Below are 14,763 nucleotides of genomic sequence, written 5' to 3'. Positions count from 1 at the left end.
TATGTAGAACACTACTGAAATTCCTTAAGAAACTAAAAATAGAACTACCATGTGACCCAGCAATCCCACTCCTGGGCATATACCCTGAGAAAACCTCAATTCAAAAAGACACATGTACCTCAGTGTTCATTACAGCACTATTTACAATAGTCTGAACATGGAAGCAACCTAGACGTCCATCAAATGATGAACGGTAAGGAAAATGGGGTACATTATACAGTGGAGTATTACCTAGCCAGAAAAAGCAACAACATTAAAGGTAATACTCCGCTGTATATATGTACCCCATTTTCGTTACCGTTCATCTATTGATGGACGTCTAGGTTGCTTCCATGTTCAGGCTATTGTAAATAGTGCTGTAATGAACACTGAGGTACATGGGTCTTTTTGAATTAAGGTTTTCTCAGGGTATATGCCCAGGAGTGGAGAGGCTGTCATACAGAGTGAAGTCAGGAAAACTAGTAGATTAACATATATATATGGAATCTAGAAAAAAACGGTATTGATGAGCCTAGATGCAGGCAGGAATAGAGAGGCAGACGTAGAGAACCGACTTTTCCTATCTTTACAAAGAGAACAGAAGCTGGGCAAGGAGCCAGTGGCAGCACAGCACGGAGGGCAGAGCCATGCCCCCCAGGAGTTGTTACAGCTCCCCTGGCGTTGGCGGGCGCAGCCCAGTTTGCGAACGCGAGTGAAGACAGTGAGCAATGCCTCGGCCGCCCTCCCCTGGGAGCAGTGGCTGGAGCGGGGCCCCGTGCTCCCCAGCTTGCTCCTCCAGCTCCCTTGGGGTCCCTGCTTTCCATCCCCCTCTCTGTTGCCTCCCAAGAGCCCCGCCAACCTTTCCCGGCTCGATTTTTCTCACCCCGGCAAACGTTGAGGCCTTCAGCTCCACGCACTGTGCAGCGGGCAGTGCTCTCAGCTGGTATTGTCGCCTGTAGGGGACGCTAGAAAGGCCTGGGTCCTCAAGTCTCTCTCCCTGGCTTTGCCGGAACAGTATTCTGTCACTAAACGGTGAGGAGGCTCCTTCCTGAAAACCTGGGGCCTCGAGGATTTTCAGTCTGGATCCTTCCCACGGATGTCCTGAGATGCCCCCAGACCAGCTTCCTCCAGAGGAACTGGGTCACTAGCGAGGTGCCTGTGTCAGGGCCACTATGCATGGAGGCCCCGTGTTGTTGCCTTGGCTGCCGGCAGAGGGCGCTGTGCCCGCTCTGGCGCAGGGGGCGGGGGCGGGAGCGGGGGTGAGGGGGGGGGAATGGGGGTGGGGAGTGGGTGCGGGGATGGGAGTGGGTGGGGGAATGGGGGTGGGGGTCGAGGGTAGCTTCTCCGTGGCAGGCCCTCAGCCTTGGTCCTGACTTTTTGACAGTTCCTTTGCTGCCGAGAGCAGGCTCCTCTTCCTGTGATGAAGAGATCAGTGGCTCTTACACGGGGTGAGCAAGGGATACGTTTTCTATCCTCACCTCACAAACCCTTTAGGGTAATTTCAATGACAGATGCCCCCAATGTGTCTGATGTCTGGGTTCCTGAGAGGTTGCCCAGCTAGACTGGGTTTAAAGGCTCGAGAAAACTCTTTCCTTGAAAACAGGAACTTCTGTTATCTCTTATAAAGCAAAGTTATATTTCTAACTCAAATAAAAGTTTTCTCTGAGACATCAGACATTTATAGAAAGGGTCTGATAAAAGGGAGCACAGCTCTGTATGTTGACCTGGGGGAAGTTTCTGTTCCCCTGGCTTCAGTGGGCCCCAGGCCTGGGTGGAGGCCTCGGGATGTGGCCTGTCCTTGTGCCCTGCTGCGGGTGGGGGGGGGGAGGGGGGGGCATCCGCTGTGGGAGAGGAAGGGAATGGTGGCCCTTCTGTCGTCAATCCCCAAAAGGCAACAAGTCATGGTTTTACAGATGAGGAATCCAAAGCAGAGTGATGCTTAAGAATAGGAACCACTGCTTTTGTGGCCAGTCTTGCCCTTGAGATCTTCCCTCCCTGCCTGTGTCTCTTTTCCTCCTTTTCTAACTAGTCCATTTCCTGCTTAGGCCAAGTGATCAACCCCGCTCCCAGACCCAGAGGAAGGACAATGAGATGACACTTATGTATTCTGGGGGAAGGCATGAAAGTGCCTGGCTAGAGACCCACCTCTGTGGAGCAGAGGGGAAACTAAACATGTCAGTTGCCTTGAGAGGCTTTGTCAAGTCAGGCATTTCCATGATCCTTGATGGCTGTGCTCTCCGTTACTCTCTGTAAATAAGTATAAAAGGAACTCATTTATTGAGCACTCTGTCCTAGGTGGCCAAATGTTCTAGCTCGAGTGATTGCACATATTGTATTCCTCACACTCTACAGATCAGGGGCAGAGAGGTTAAGTGACCTGCCCAAAGTCGCAGAGTTACAGGACAGTGGAGGTGGGAACTGAACTCGGACTCTGTAGCTCTAAAGCTAGCGCTTCCAGCCCTGCCCGGGCTCCGCAGCCATCCCCTTGCTTAGATGTAGTGACCCCAACTGTTCCTAGTGCTGCTACAGAAACATCTTGTGCTTGGGGGTTTTCGACATTTTAAGTCAAAGTGATGCCTGGATTAAAAGTTTCGTTCATTCAGTAGAAAGATTTAGAATTTTCTCATTTTATTATAACTGAGGAGGGTACATAAGATGATGAATTGGGGCATGGAAAGAATATATTAAACCTCCTTATATTTGTTTCATTCTCTCAAAATTTTGATTTTTGCAACGGTTTTATAATCTATGCATTATGCCTGTAACTTATAAGTAAATCCTCAGACTCCGAGGAGGTGAATGCCAAAACATTTTCTCTATACACCTCTGAAGAGATTTTTGACTATGGCTTGCTTTATGGTCTAAGTATATTTCTAAAAGATTCCACCTTGTTTTGAAGCATAGTGAACCATATGATTTGAGAGAATCAATCAGTACATCTTTTTTTTGGCAAACTGAATGATAGATTTCATATATTCTGTCTGGATTTCCACAGGCCATACTGATCTGGTTAAGAAGGGCACGCTGTTCTTTCCCTGTGGGTTCAGTTCAGTCCACACACAATTGTTGTGTGTGTGCTTGTGTTGTGTGTCTTTGTTGTGGTTCCCTAAATACCAAGCACTGTGCTAGGTGTATGAGATGCAGGGGCCTTGACCTTGGGCCTAGAGGAACTTGTGGTGTAGTGGGGGGGATGGAGACCCGCTTTCTCTGGAATTAGGCGGACAAGATGATAGAAGCATGCACGTCACTGTGGGCTGGCAGGCGGCTCTTAGCTTATGCGGGAGCAGTCATGGAAAGTCATCTGGAGGAGGTAGTGTTTGGAGTTAAATCTTAAAGGATTAGGCAGAGTGAAAAGGTGGGAAAGGAGCGTCAGGGTACTCAAGGGTAGAACTACAGAGGCTTGTGCCTGGTGTGGGAGGCCTCTGTGGGGTATGAGGGTACATCTAAGAGCAGACGCTTTTAGGCAGCAGAATGTTTTTTTACCAAAACTATTCTGGTGAAAGTCTAGAAGAGAGATTAGGGGCTAAAGATAGAGGCACAGACCCACCCAGTTTTGTGGACGTTCCAAAAGTTTAGGCAAAGGATGGCGTGGGTTGAGTGAAGCACAGGAAGTGTGGAGGGAAAGAATGATGGGTTAGAAAAACACCAAGGAGGTAAAGGAGAGGGAGGAGTCGTGGAGGGCAACGAGGGAGGGGGCGGCAGCAGAGCATAGGTCGTGCGGTGGGATCTGGGCCAGGGGCGATGCAGGGAGAAGCTGAGTTTCAGTTTTAGGGGTGATGAATCTGAGATACCTGTGTGAGCACCCTGTGAAGATGGCGGGCTGGACCTTGGGTCTTTGAAGAGAGAAAGACAGGGAGCAGGGGGATGATGAGAAAGGGACAGAGGGAGGGAAAAAGTCAGGGCTGGCCTAGAGACAGGGAGGAATAAACACAACAAAGCTACTGGACACAACTGGGAGAGTGGATGCGGTCCCCATAGCATGGGAATGGGAGCTGTGGGCCTGGGACGGAGCCTGTGATGGAGGGAGGAGGAGAAAGAAAAGGGGCGTCGGGAGCATTGTTTGAGGAGGGAGCAAGGAGAGAGGCAAGAGGTTGCAGAGAGAGATGTGCCCAGAAAGCTAAGGAGAAAGAGCAGGGTAGAGCATCCCACACCTCTGAAGGGTCAGGAAGAGGAAGCCGAGAGGCAACCAGAGCTCCTTGGATAAGAGCTGTCACTTGTAAAATCCAACAGGAGCAGGACTTCTGGGAGTTTTGTTTTTTAAGGGAAATAAAGAGAGGGAGGGATGTAAGAGAGAGTAGGAGCAGAGAAGTAGCTTAGTAAAATCAGTTCACTAAAATTTGTACATAATTTGCGAATTTACGACTGTCTCTACAATGGGCATCTGCCTGGATCTTTAACTTCACTGAGGTGACTATTAGACGAAGCGCTAAAGAGTACAACCATAATACGGACAGGAGGCCTGCAAGCGTCTTTCGTTATAAATCCCAACCTTGTTGTCCCACGACTACAGTATCAAAAAAAAGCCAAACAGACAGAGGAACGACCCTCGAACGATACCGGCTCTAGAGCACCTCGAACTGCTAGTGGTAGCCAAGACCATAGTTGATCAGATGGGAACGGAAGATGGAAGAACCAATGCTGTGCTTTCAACGGAGCTGCTGGTACGTAAGACAGTGTCAGGAGGCCAGACTAGCTCAAAGACAGCGCGCTAGATGCCTCGTCCTGTCAAGCCGGTCGGGGTTGACGAGCTTAGGCCAGAGGTGTGGCTTGACTGCTCTTACCTACAGCGCTTCGAGATCTTGCTCGTCTGACGCCTCGAGGCAGAAGCTCCCTGCATGTGTAACTCCCTGGGCACACAGTCTTTCTCTCTCTGCTCACAAAGACGGTCCTGCGAAAGGGATAAGAGCTGGGACAAGTACCTCCGTCCCTGGTGAGGTCTGCGCTGGCTCCTCAAGCGCCGGCCCGGCCGGCAAAAAGTCTGGCTGAGTCGAGACCATTGCGCTGAGCACTGGGCGCCGTTTCCTCTTCTCTCTCTCCTCCCTCCCATCAACCGGGCCGACTGCTGTACGGCCCACAAGCTCGTGGCATATTTGAAGCCAGTCGCCACTCTGGGTACCTGCGGAGCGAGCCGTCCGTGCGTGCGCCATGCTCTTCCTGCACGCTGCGAAGAGTGACACAATGAGAAGAGCTTATTTCTACTGCACAAGAAGAAGTATGCGCATTGCTCGTCCAGTGTTGAGGAGGGAGCTACTTGGGTATAAGCTCGAGGTATTAGACTACTGACTGTTGGCGCCTGTAGCCCACGAGGGCCTAGGCCACCCGTAGTTCCCTCAGAGGAAATCTGGACGGCAGTCATTGTGCCTTCCAGCCCGCAAGGCCCAGGACAATGGACGTGACGTCCAACGCACTCGTGGCTCTCGCATCTGCCCTAGACATTCTTTCAAATACAATTGCCTTGTCCGAAACAGATTCCCATTGCGTAAAAACACACCTTGGCTATCTATACTCTCTTCCAGAAGTATCGACTCAGAGCTAAGTACACTAATAGGGCCTTGGCCTATCCTGCTCGCTTCCAGCGTGGCTAGTGCACACTTACTACAGTCCACACAAAGAAAAGCCAGACTGTTCACTCATCCAACGCTCAGATGTACACAGTAAGGAGCACCATGTCACACTTACAAAAGGGATTGATTAACCCCTTACAATATATGTGATGCACACTATGTTACAGACGAGGTCTTACCCCGAGGACTCTCTGCTAGGTCTCCCGTCCAAGAGCTTGAGGTTACGCTGCGTTCTCTGACTCTCCATAAAGGGAAGCCACTTGAAACAATAAACGGCTAGCATGAAAAAAAAAACACTTGCTGACAAAAAGCTGTTTGCACATCCCTATGGTGCTGGCCTGGCCTCCCAGGAAGCTGAGATGCGCCGGGGCTTTTTTGCTTGTCTCTCAATTGCCATCGCCTCGTGGTCCCATCGTTGGCACGGGAGACACCGTCTTGACATCCTGTAATCAGGTGAGCCGAGCCTGCAGTTTTGCTTCTCCTTAGCGAGGACTGCGTCACTTTCGGATCCTGTCTCTCCTTGGCCTCGGGATCGCACTCCCTTCCGAGGGGAGGGAGTGAATTGGCTTGACGTAAACCCGGGCTTCCCATGATCATTTTCGACGTCAGAGACTCGTCTGAGACACCCTCCAGGTGGCCTTGAATGTCCCTCGCGTGCTAACCGTGGACATGGGTCATACAGACAGAAGCAGTTAGAAGATCACAGCCAACACCTGGGTATTTCCGGAGGACCTTAATGGGAGAAGAGCGCTGTGGGCTGGTGCATAGCAGGTCTCAGCCGATCAGCTTTAGCGACCGCTCCGTGCTGCGCCTGGCTGGGCAGCGCGATTGACAGCAGCGATCCAGGACCCGCGCACAGCGCACAGTGCCTGCTGACTATCTCTGATCCTTTTTGTTAATAGAGACGTTTGGCCAAAACGAATGACAATATTGTAAAGTAAATAATAATAATAATAATAAATAAAAATTTTTAAAAAAGTATTTATTTTGTTTTGGGGCTACACTAAGGTCTTTGCTGCTTTGGGCGGCTTTCTTTAGTTGGCAGTGAGCAGGGCTACCCTTCGTTGTGGTGCGTCGGCTTCTCGTTGTGGTGGCTTCTCTTTATGGCGGAGCACTGGCTTAGTTGCTCCACGGCATATGGGATTTTCTTGAATCAGGGATCAAACCTGTGTCCCCTGCATTGGCAGGCAGATTCTGATCCACTGAGCCACCAGGGAAGTCCCTGTGATTCTTTCATATACTTGTCTTTTACATGTGATTTCCTCTGAATTAAGAGGCCTGTGGCCAAATATACTTTGAACCTGGGTAGACAGATGGTGAGGACCAAACTACAGGACTGGGAAGGCCTGCTCACGACAAAGCACCTAGAGGAAGGGATTCTAGATTCTAAGAAATGAGACATGGCAGATGATGTTCCAAGCAATGTTTTGACCGTAAAGAAAAACCGAGAAAGGCAGCTGAGTGGGGTTCAAAGGGGAGTGAGGATTATCACAGGCATATCAAGGGTGGTGGGCACAGGGATGTAACTGATCAAAGGCGGGCAGTAACTATTCATTTTAGGAGGCTTTGCTGGAACCCACAGTCAGTTCCCAATTTCTATCTGGGGTTCTTTATTGTTTTTAAAAAGATAACAGCTTTATTGAGATATAATTCACATGCCATACAATCCAACCATTAAAAGTGCACAATTCTATGTTTGGGGTTTTTTTTTTTTTTTTTTAGCATATTCACAGAGTTGTACAGTCATCACCACAATCAATTTTAGAACATTTTCACCAACTACTTGGAGTTCTTGACTCTATGAGGTAGATGGAAAAATTGGAGAAAGAACAACCGTGATGACAAAAGGAGTATAAAGAGGATCTCAGAGAGTGTGAGAGGAAAGGGGGCTTTTGAACTGAAGGGAAGGAGGCTGTGAAAAGATCTGGTGTTTAAATAGGAAACTGCTCAAAGGAGAAGGTTTAGCCTTTGTTTCCATTGAGGACAAACAAAAAACTGGCTCAATTACAGCAAGAAGGGTTTAGGTAAAGCATGAGGGAAAAAGACACACTGAGCTTCCTGGCAATGTTGGTGAATTCCTGGGTTATGCTGCCCCTGGAAATAAGACTGATGAACGGCCATCACAGGGTGAGTTGTGAATAACGGGTCCTTCCTGCTTCGTGGTGTCGGTAAAGGGGTGAGGCCTCCCTCCAGGACTGGCTGAGCAAGGGCCTGCCCTTTTTGTGAGGGGGAGTAGTGTTGCTGAACCCCGGTGATGAGGGAGAAGCTTCAGGAGGACGCTGTAACATGCTGGATGAGTGATGACCCTTTGGATGGATGAATGGACTTTCCCAATAAAGTTTCCTGGTCACATGAGCCTTGAGGTAGTAAACCAGGAAATATGAGGGACCAGAGATCAGAGCTACAGATCTCTTTCTGATTGTTTCTTGATTAAATTCATTCTTCAAAGAATTTTTGAGCTCCTGCTGTGGGCCAGGTGTTAGATCCTAGAAATAAAGTAGTGGTTCTCAACCAGGGGTGACTTTGCCCCCAGAGGACTCTTGCCAACGTGTGGAGACATTTTTTGTTGTCAGTCGGGGCAATGGAGGGGTACTCTGGGTGTCTCGTGGAGAGAGACCAGGGATGCTACTCGACATCCTACAGGGCCCAGGACAGTCCCCCAACACAGAACCCTTCAGTCCCAGATGCCAACGGTATTGAGTTGGAGAAACCTCGAGATAAGTAAGACTCAGCCCCTGCTCTCAAAGAATTTGGCCTGTTCGTTGTGCTACTTCTTAATATGGCTTGAAATGAGTCCTAATGAAAGTTTCTGCATTGAAAACACTCTTCACGTCCCTTATTTGAAGAGTTATAAATAAAACTGAATTCCTGACACCATTTGGGACTAACAGCATGGTGCTATCAATGTAAAGGGGCTCATCACATTCTTACTAATTGACTGGGTTATCAAACCTTATGTTTTAAAAAATGATTTAGCAGAGGGAGGACAGGATCCAGGTGGCCTTTACCATCGTTATCAGCAGCACAAGGCTACACTTTCATTTGAGCCTCTATAGAGTTGGATGGAAAATAACCTATGAGTTGGGTTAATATAGTAAACCTCAACAGTTCATCTCCTTTAACTTGAACTTATTCATAATTTTGGCAGAGAATAGCTAAAATCTCACTTTGCTTAAAAATCCCCTGGCTTAATAACAGTTGCAGATGGATTATTTACAATATTTTGGAACTAGTTCTTTCAAGCACTCACATATACTACTTACTATAAAATAACCAATATGTTAATTAAAATAGAATCTCAATTTATTAAAATGGCACCCTAAAGGCTTCAAATATACCCTATTTTGTTTCACTGATGTGGGAGGTCAGTTATTTGACCTGGTGGTAGTGAGCTGTTCTGGAAAATTGCCTTTTTTATTTAATGAGGAGTAAAGTCAGCCAGAATGACCTCTAACGCTTTTTTCCCCCTGCTGTTAAAGTTTTCAGCTTAGCAGCTTTGAGTGTGACTGTTAGAGGCTTGGCATCCATACACTTCAGCTTGAAATCTCCCCTTTACCGTTGTGCCAAGTGCTCTGGGCGTTCCAGTTAACTGGAATGGTCTTGAAAATAATTGAAAAAAAAAGCTGTAATTCAGACTCTTCACTAATTCATACTGGTTTTTGCCCCCAAAGGATCCAAATTCCTGTGGGTTCATCAGGCTTCAAACTCAATATTTAAGAATCATTGCAAAGTACATATTTTTGAGTTGTTGATGCTTAAAAACTGGAAGCAGAAAACTCTTCTGAGTCTCGATTTTCTCACTTGTAAAATGAAATCTAAATCCTTTCCTACTTTATTAATTAGGCTATTTATAAAGATAATGACTATACTGACATGCTCTCTCAGTAATCGGCCACCTTCATCTTTCCTCCTTCCTCCCATCCCTTCCCCCTTCCTCCCTTCCTCTCTTCCTTCTTCTTGGAGTTTTTAACCATTGCAGACATGTTTTGTTTTGTTTTGTTTTCCATGCTTAAAGTGTGTAAGTTTTGCCTTTGAATTGAAACAAATGTTTGACCCCACTTTAGTGTTTCCTATTCACTGTCAAGGACTTCCTTGGTTAGGATAGTAACTGTATCATCTTTAACTCTTTCTTCCTTTCTTCTAGATCATCTAGTTTTTACTTTACCAGGAGGATCACTACCCTCAAATATGAATCTTAGTAACGTGTTCCAATTTTTTATCATTTCTGAACTGAAGCCAACTGACGCCATATTGACAAGTCTAAGCACATATCAACATTCCTGGGGACTAATCATATTTCCTAAAAGACTCTGAAAAGCTGTTCTTTAGGCTAGTTGGCTAAAACATTTTTTTTTTGAGAAGAGATGGGAAGTTAAGTCATGAGAAAAAACCTGATGGAAATCCTGCAGGACTGAAATCTGGAAGAAGGGTAGCTGGAGACAGTTGTCCCTCCAGGGAACCTTAGGCTCATTCTGGCCACAGCAGCAGGCCCTTTTCCCTTCTCCTAATTACAGAGAAAAGTAGATTTTGGTTTCCACCAAAGGCTGGGAAGAGGGGCAGGTTGAGGGTGTCACTGCCCCTGCAGTGCAGCCCTGGTCCCAACACAACAGCTCTGTGTTCAGCCTTCACAGATCTCAGTGAGCAAGTCTCCCAACCTGACAGCCAGTCTCCACCACACAGGCCTCTCTCCCAAGACCCAGTGATGACTGGCAAGGGCAATGGATAGGCACGGCTGGGGTGAGGAGCAGAGGCCGGTTCCAGGGCTGGGGGATGGCCTCATGCTGGGTCAACACCCACAGATGGCGGTGGAGTCAGCCTTTCTCACCCAATCAGAGCTGACATTGGAAGAGAAAAGGGCATCTCCAGATATCACAAAGGGAAATTTGTAGACTGATGTTTATAATGTGATCGCAGGTTACAAATGCCTTCCTTTTCACCTAGCTATCCTTCAGGTTTAAGCACTTGCTTCTAAAGTGCAGAGTGAGAATTCTGTTCCCTCAATGCCAGATAAGCAGCAGCTTTCCCCAGTACACTGTGAAAACAGGGACCCTTGCTGGCTGGTGCAAAGGCTGCCTAGCACTGCGGGGGCAGCAGAAAGAACCACAAACGTGGTGGGAAGACAGAAGGTGAATGGGAACTGCTAGTCCCTAGGCACATTTGTGTTGGTGGTATTTGAAACTGAACTACACACGCCATGCTCGGGAAACACAGCTAGACACCCACAATGGGAGTAAGAATGGAAAAAGATCGCCCCATGTTGAAGCAGAAAGGATGGAGTCTGGCTGGTGTAAGAGAATGGGACTAGTTAGCTTCAGGAGAAACGACCACTTGGTTATTTCCCATTGTGTCACACTTTGAAAGAGACATTTTAACAGCACAGGCGAAAAACAGGAAAAAGAAAACCCACTATAGGGGTATGGTACAGGACCAGCTAAAACTGTAACCCTAGACACAGAGGGTCTGGTAATAAAGAACAGTCTCACAACTGCTTCCCCTCCTGTCCATGTTCACAGTAACAGCTGGATACATACTAATTGCAAGAAGTGAAAGAAAGTGCTTTAAGTTTAAAAGCAGGCATGCTGGAATCAGTCCCTCACCAGCACAGCTTCAGACCCAAGTGTGCTGTGCCGCCTAGCAGGTCTATTGTAAATGTACACTCACAGTTCCTTGTTGGTGTGGATGACTTCGCGCTGGTCTCTTCTTTCAGGTGCGTCACTTCTGTCCATTGAGAAATGCTTTAAGCGTGGGTTCTCGGCTTCGGCGCTGTGGACATGGGGTTGGATCACTCTCTGCCCACCCGATGCCAGGGGCACCCCTCCCCCAGCCGTGGCAACCCAAAGTGTGTCCAGGCACTGCCAGATGTTCCCTGGAGGGCACGATCACCCCCAGTCGCTGGAATGGCTTTCTCTTCCCTCCCCAAGCCCACTCCCAAACATCTCTACCCAGGGCTGGGAACTTTTATGAGACACCTCCTAATCCACTGGATTTTCCTCTTGTTCTGAGTTGCCTTTGGTAATATTTCTGACTTCCTAGATTATTACTCATTCAGAACAATGCTCCTGCTGCCCTTGAAAAGAAAGTGCTTTCAGCTAAATTTTGGGAGAGGGAGGAGAGGAGGCAGGTAAATATGCCTTTAGAGACATCTTGTCTGTCTTAGTCTATGGAGGGTTTCAGACCGAATTCTGCACATCCAGGGTCTCTGTGAACTAGAGGGGGCCATGGGTACTTGGAACTCACCTCCCTCTGCCACATTTTTACAAATGAAGAAAGGGGCCAGAAGGGGAAAGAAATTGCTCAAAGTCATACATACTCTTAATCCTCCTTTTCTGAGGGCAGAGGCCAGTATGATTCTTCTCTGTCCAGCATGTCTGAAGAACTTTTTGGTCTCTAAACACGGATAACTTTCAGTGCTTTACAAGTGACAGTTTTGGCAAAACCATGCCAGTTCAGGCATGCAAATTTTATAAATGATAGAATACTGCAACCAATTAGTGCAAATGAACATTTATTGTGAAATATTCATCCTACCCTTTATTAGGTATTACATCATCAAAGCACTTTGTGGCAATGAAAATAGCTTTTTTAACCCCCTCTGATTCACCCAATATTCCATTAAAGCTGCAAAAAATGTGCAATCTGCTTGAAAAATAGGTTGCTCTTATTTACTCATTTGTGAAAAGTCAAAAATTAAAAAAGAAAATGATCCTAGCTTACAGGGCCTCTAGAGCCAATTTGCTTTCCTGGTTCCCAGCTACTCCCCAAAATAATTAACAAAGATAATTTGTTTTAAATGCCTTTTTATAAAACCAATGCACCTTTCCCCATATTATAATCATAAAAATTTTAAAAAGCCATTATTTACTTTCTTGGAAAAAAGGTGGCCAGCCGTTGTTTTTTGATTGGGAGCATGTGTATTTCCTGGGAGTTCACTTTCTTTAACTTTATGCTCCGGTTTTTGGTGGGTTTCCTGAGGGCCTCCATGTTTCCCAGGGCCTCTTCTCCTGGGCTGTTGGTGTCGGAGCCCTGAAACATGGAGTCTTCTCGTCTGAAGGAGAAGTTCTTGGTGGACACCCCCGAGAGGCCTTTGATCTTGCCACAGAAGATGGTAGGCACAGTGTCTTCGACGGAGACGATCACCTTGGCCGCCTGGGACTCGCTCACCATCTCCATGTGATTTCCAGCCTTGACCTCACCACTGGGCTGGCTGGGTAGCTCGGTGGCGTCGCTGCCGCCCCCGTGACTCTCCATGACAGATGCAGCCTCCTGTGTCGTGGCGGGGGCAAAGGGCACTTCCATGCCACTGGGCAGTTTCTCCAGCACCGGGTGACCTGGGCTGTCCACGGACCCGCTGCTGTCATACAGTGTCTCGGGGGGAGGTTCAGGTTTCCGGTGGGCGGCCAGTGACAGGTCTAGGGCTGTGTCTTCCTGGCTCATTGGGGGGCTGACTTCGCCAGCCTTGAGCCAGGGCACTGACTTCATGGAGAGATCCAGGGCCTCATTCTCACTCCCCATCTTGATGACAGTGTGGCGGCCGAGCTGGAAGTACTCCCGGGGCTGGAACAGGTCGAAGGGCTTTACTTCCTCCTTCTGGAGAGGGCTCTGGGGGCCTTTAAAGGGGTGGAGGCCAAAGGCAGATGGCGGCTTGGGGCAAGTCGGGCTGAACTTGGCTTCGGAGCTCTGAGGCACAGGGATGGGGATGGGGATGGGGAGTGGCACGGGCAAGGGCACGATCACCGGGTAGGGCACCAGGAGCGTGGCCGGCGGGACCAGGGGTGACAAGGGGGAGTTGAATGGCTGGGGGGGCACTGGGGCATAGCCTGGGGGAGGCTGACAGGGTGGGGGGCCGAGCGCACCCTGGGCAGGAAACAGATTGTGGAGCACGGCTTCGAAGGGCAGCGGGGGCTCCTGCGGCTGGCTGGGGATCCGCAGATCCAGGAGCTGGGGCTGTGCCTCGGGGTCCCGGGCCCCCTGGAAGAGGTTGTTGTGGATGGCGCCAGAGGAGCCCGGGGCTTCTGGCGGCAGGACCAGCGGGGAGTTGAGGTGCTGGAACACGTGCTGCTCCAGCACCACTGGAAGCTGCACGGGCCCTTGCGCTGTCATCACGTACGTGGCGTTGCCGCTCTGGTTGAGCTCAGGCGCCGAGCTGCCCTCCACCTGCATGTGAATGGGCATCACCACGGGGCTCTCCCCCAGGCACAGGGGCTGCAGCACGGTGGCCGCCACCTTGAGAGCCACGCCGCTCTGGGACTCGGCCGGGGGTTCAGGATGGACGGGGCTGGCACGGTCACCAGCGCCTTCTTTACCAGGTCGGTGGAGTTGATGTTCCAGGCCTCGGTGGTGATCAGCTGGGCCATGCCATTCTCCAGTCTGTTATTGGTCAAGGCGGGGGAGGAGTCGCTCATGTCCATGGCGAGGTTCTGGGACTGTAGATCGTCCATCACTCGGCTCGGATGCCACTTGGCCTGCAACACAGAATACACCGTGTGAAGCTTCCTTCTGAGACCATTTATAGCTGCCTCCAGAGCTCTCCCCACATCTCTTAAAAGTTTCCATGTCTCAGTTACCCGGGGAGCACACCCATTTCTCAGTGTACACATACATGTGACAGCTATTTCCTAATATATACGAACACACCCATACGATCAGCTGTGCGTGGACAGCCCCAATTTAACAGACGATTAAACTATAAACACAGATGATGTCATGACTAAATAACCGAGTGAGGTTGAACAGAGTATTGTGAAGCCAAATACACACTCAGCTTATGTTTAGCCTTCAACAAACACAAAGTTTCATTCCACATTGCTCTATTGGACAGTTAAGATATGTGGAGATTGGACTTGTCCAAATTCAAATAAGGAGCTAAGACTTACTTTCCTTTAAGGAGAAAACAGAGCCCTGCCACATTAGAATATTCTATAAAATTGGACAGGGGCCATCCCAGTTATGGAAAGCATTAAAAAAAAAACTCTTTGTAGCAGCAATAATTCTTCCAGAAGAGCCTTGATGAGAGGAGCACCAGTGTATTTATACAAGGGTCATTACAGTTGTCTCCCTCTCTCTGACCAATGGCACCCTCTTTCCTCCAGTCAGAGGAAAAGCCACTCCAAGGAGCAAGGGGGAGATCGGGTAACTTGTGCAAACACTCATCGGGGTCCAGTGTCACTTTCCCAATCAGTCTTTTTGACCCTTGGCCTCCCCTAACTTCTAGCTGTCAAGA

General features: G+C 48.7%; 1 protein-coding gene across 1 annotated transcript; it reads right to left on the bottom strand.

Moving 5' to 3' along the window:
* Positions 1 to 12,031: 12,031 nt before the first annotated feature.
* RAI2 (retinoic acid induced 2) lies at positions 12,032 to 14,069 on the bottom strand. Its single transcript, XM_018045520.1, is given in 2 exon segments — positions 12,032 to 13,804; positions 13,807 to 14,069. Coding segments are annotated over 2 exon segments (1,578 nt in total). The 5' UTR covers positions 13,982 to 14,069; the 3' UTR covers positions 12,032 to 12,401.
* Between the last annotated feature and the right edge of the window lie 694 nt (positions 14,070 to 14,763).

Source organism: Capra hircus, unplaced genomic scaffold (assembly GCF_001704415.2).
Source record: "Capra hircus breed San Clemente unplaced genomic scaffold, ASM170441v1, whole genome shotgun sequence".
NCBI lineage: Eukaryota > Metazoa > Chordata > Mammalia > Artiodactyla > Bovidae > Capra > Capra hircus.
Note: the sequence above shows the minus strand (reverse complement) of the source record. Positions and strands in the feature narration are given on the sequence as shown.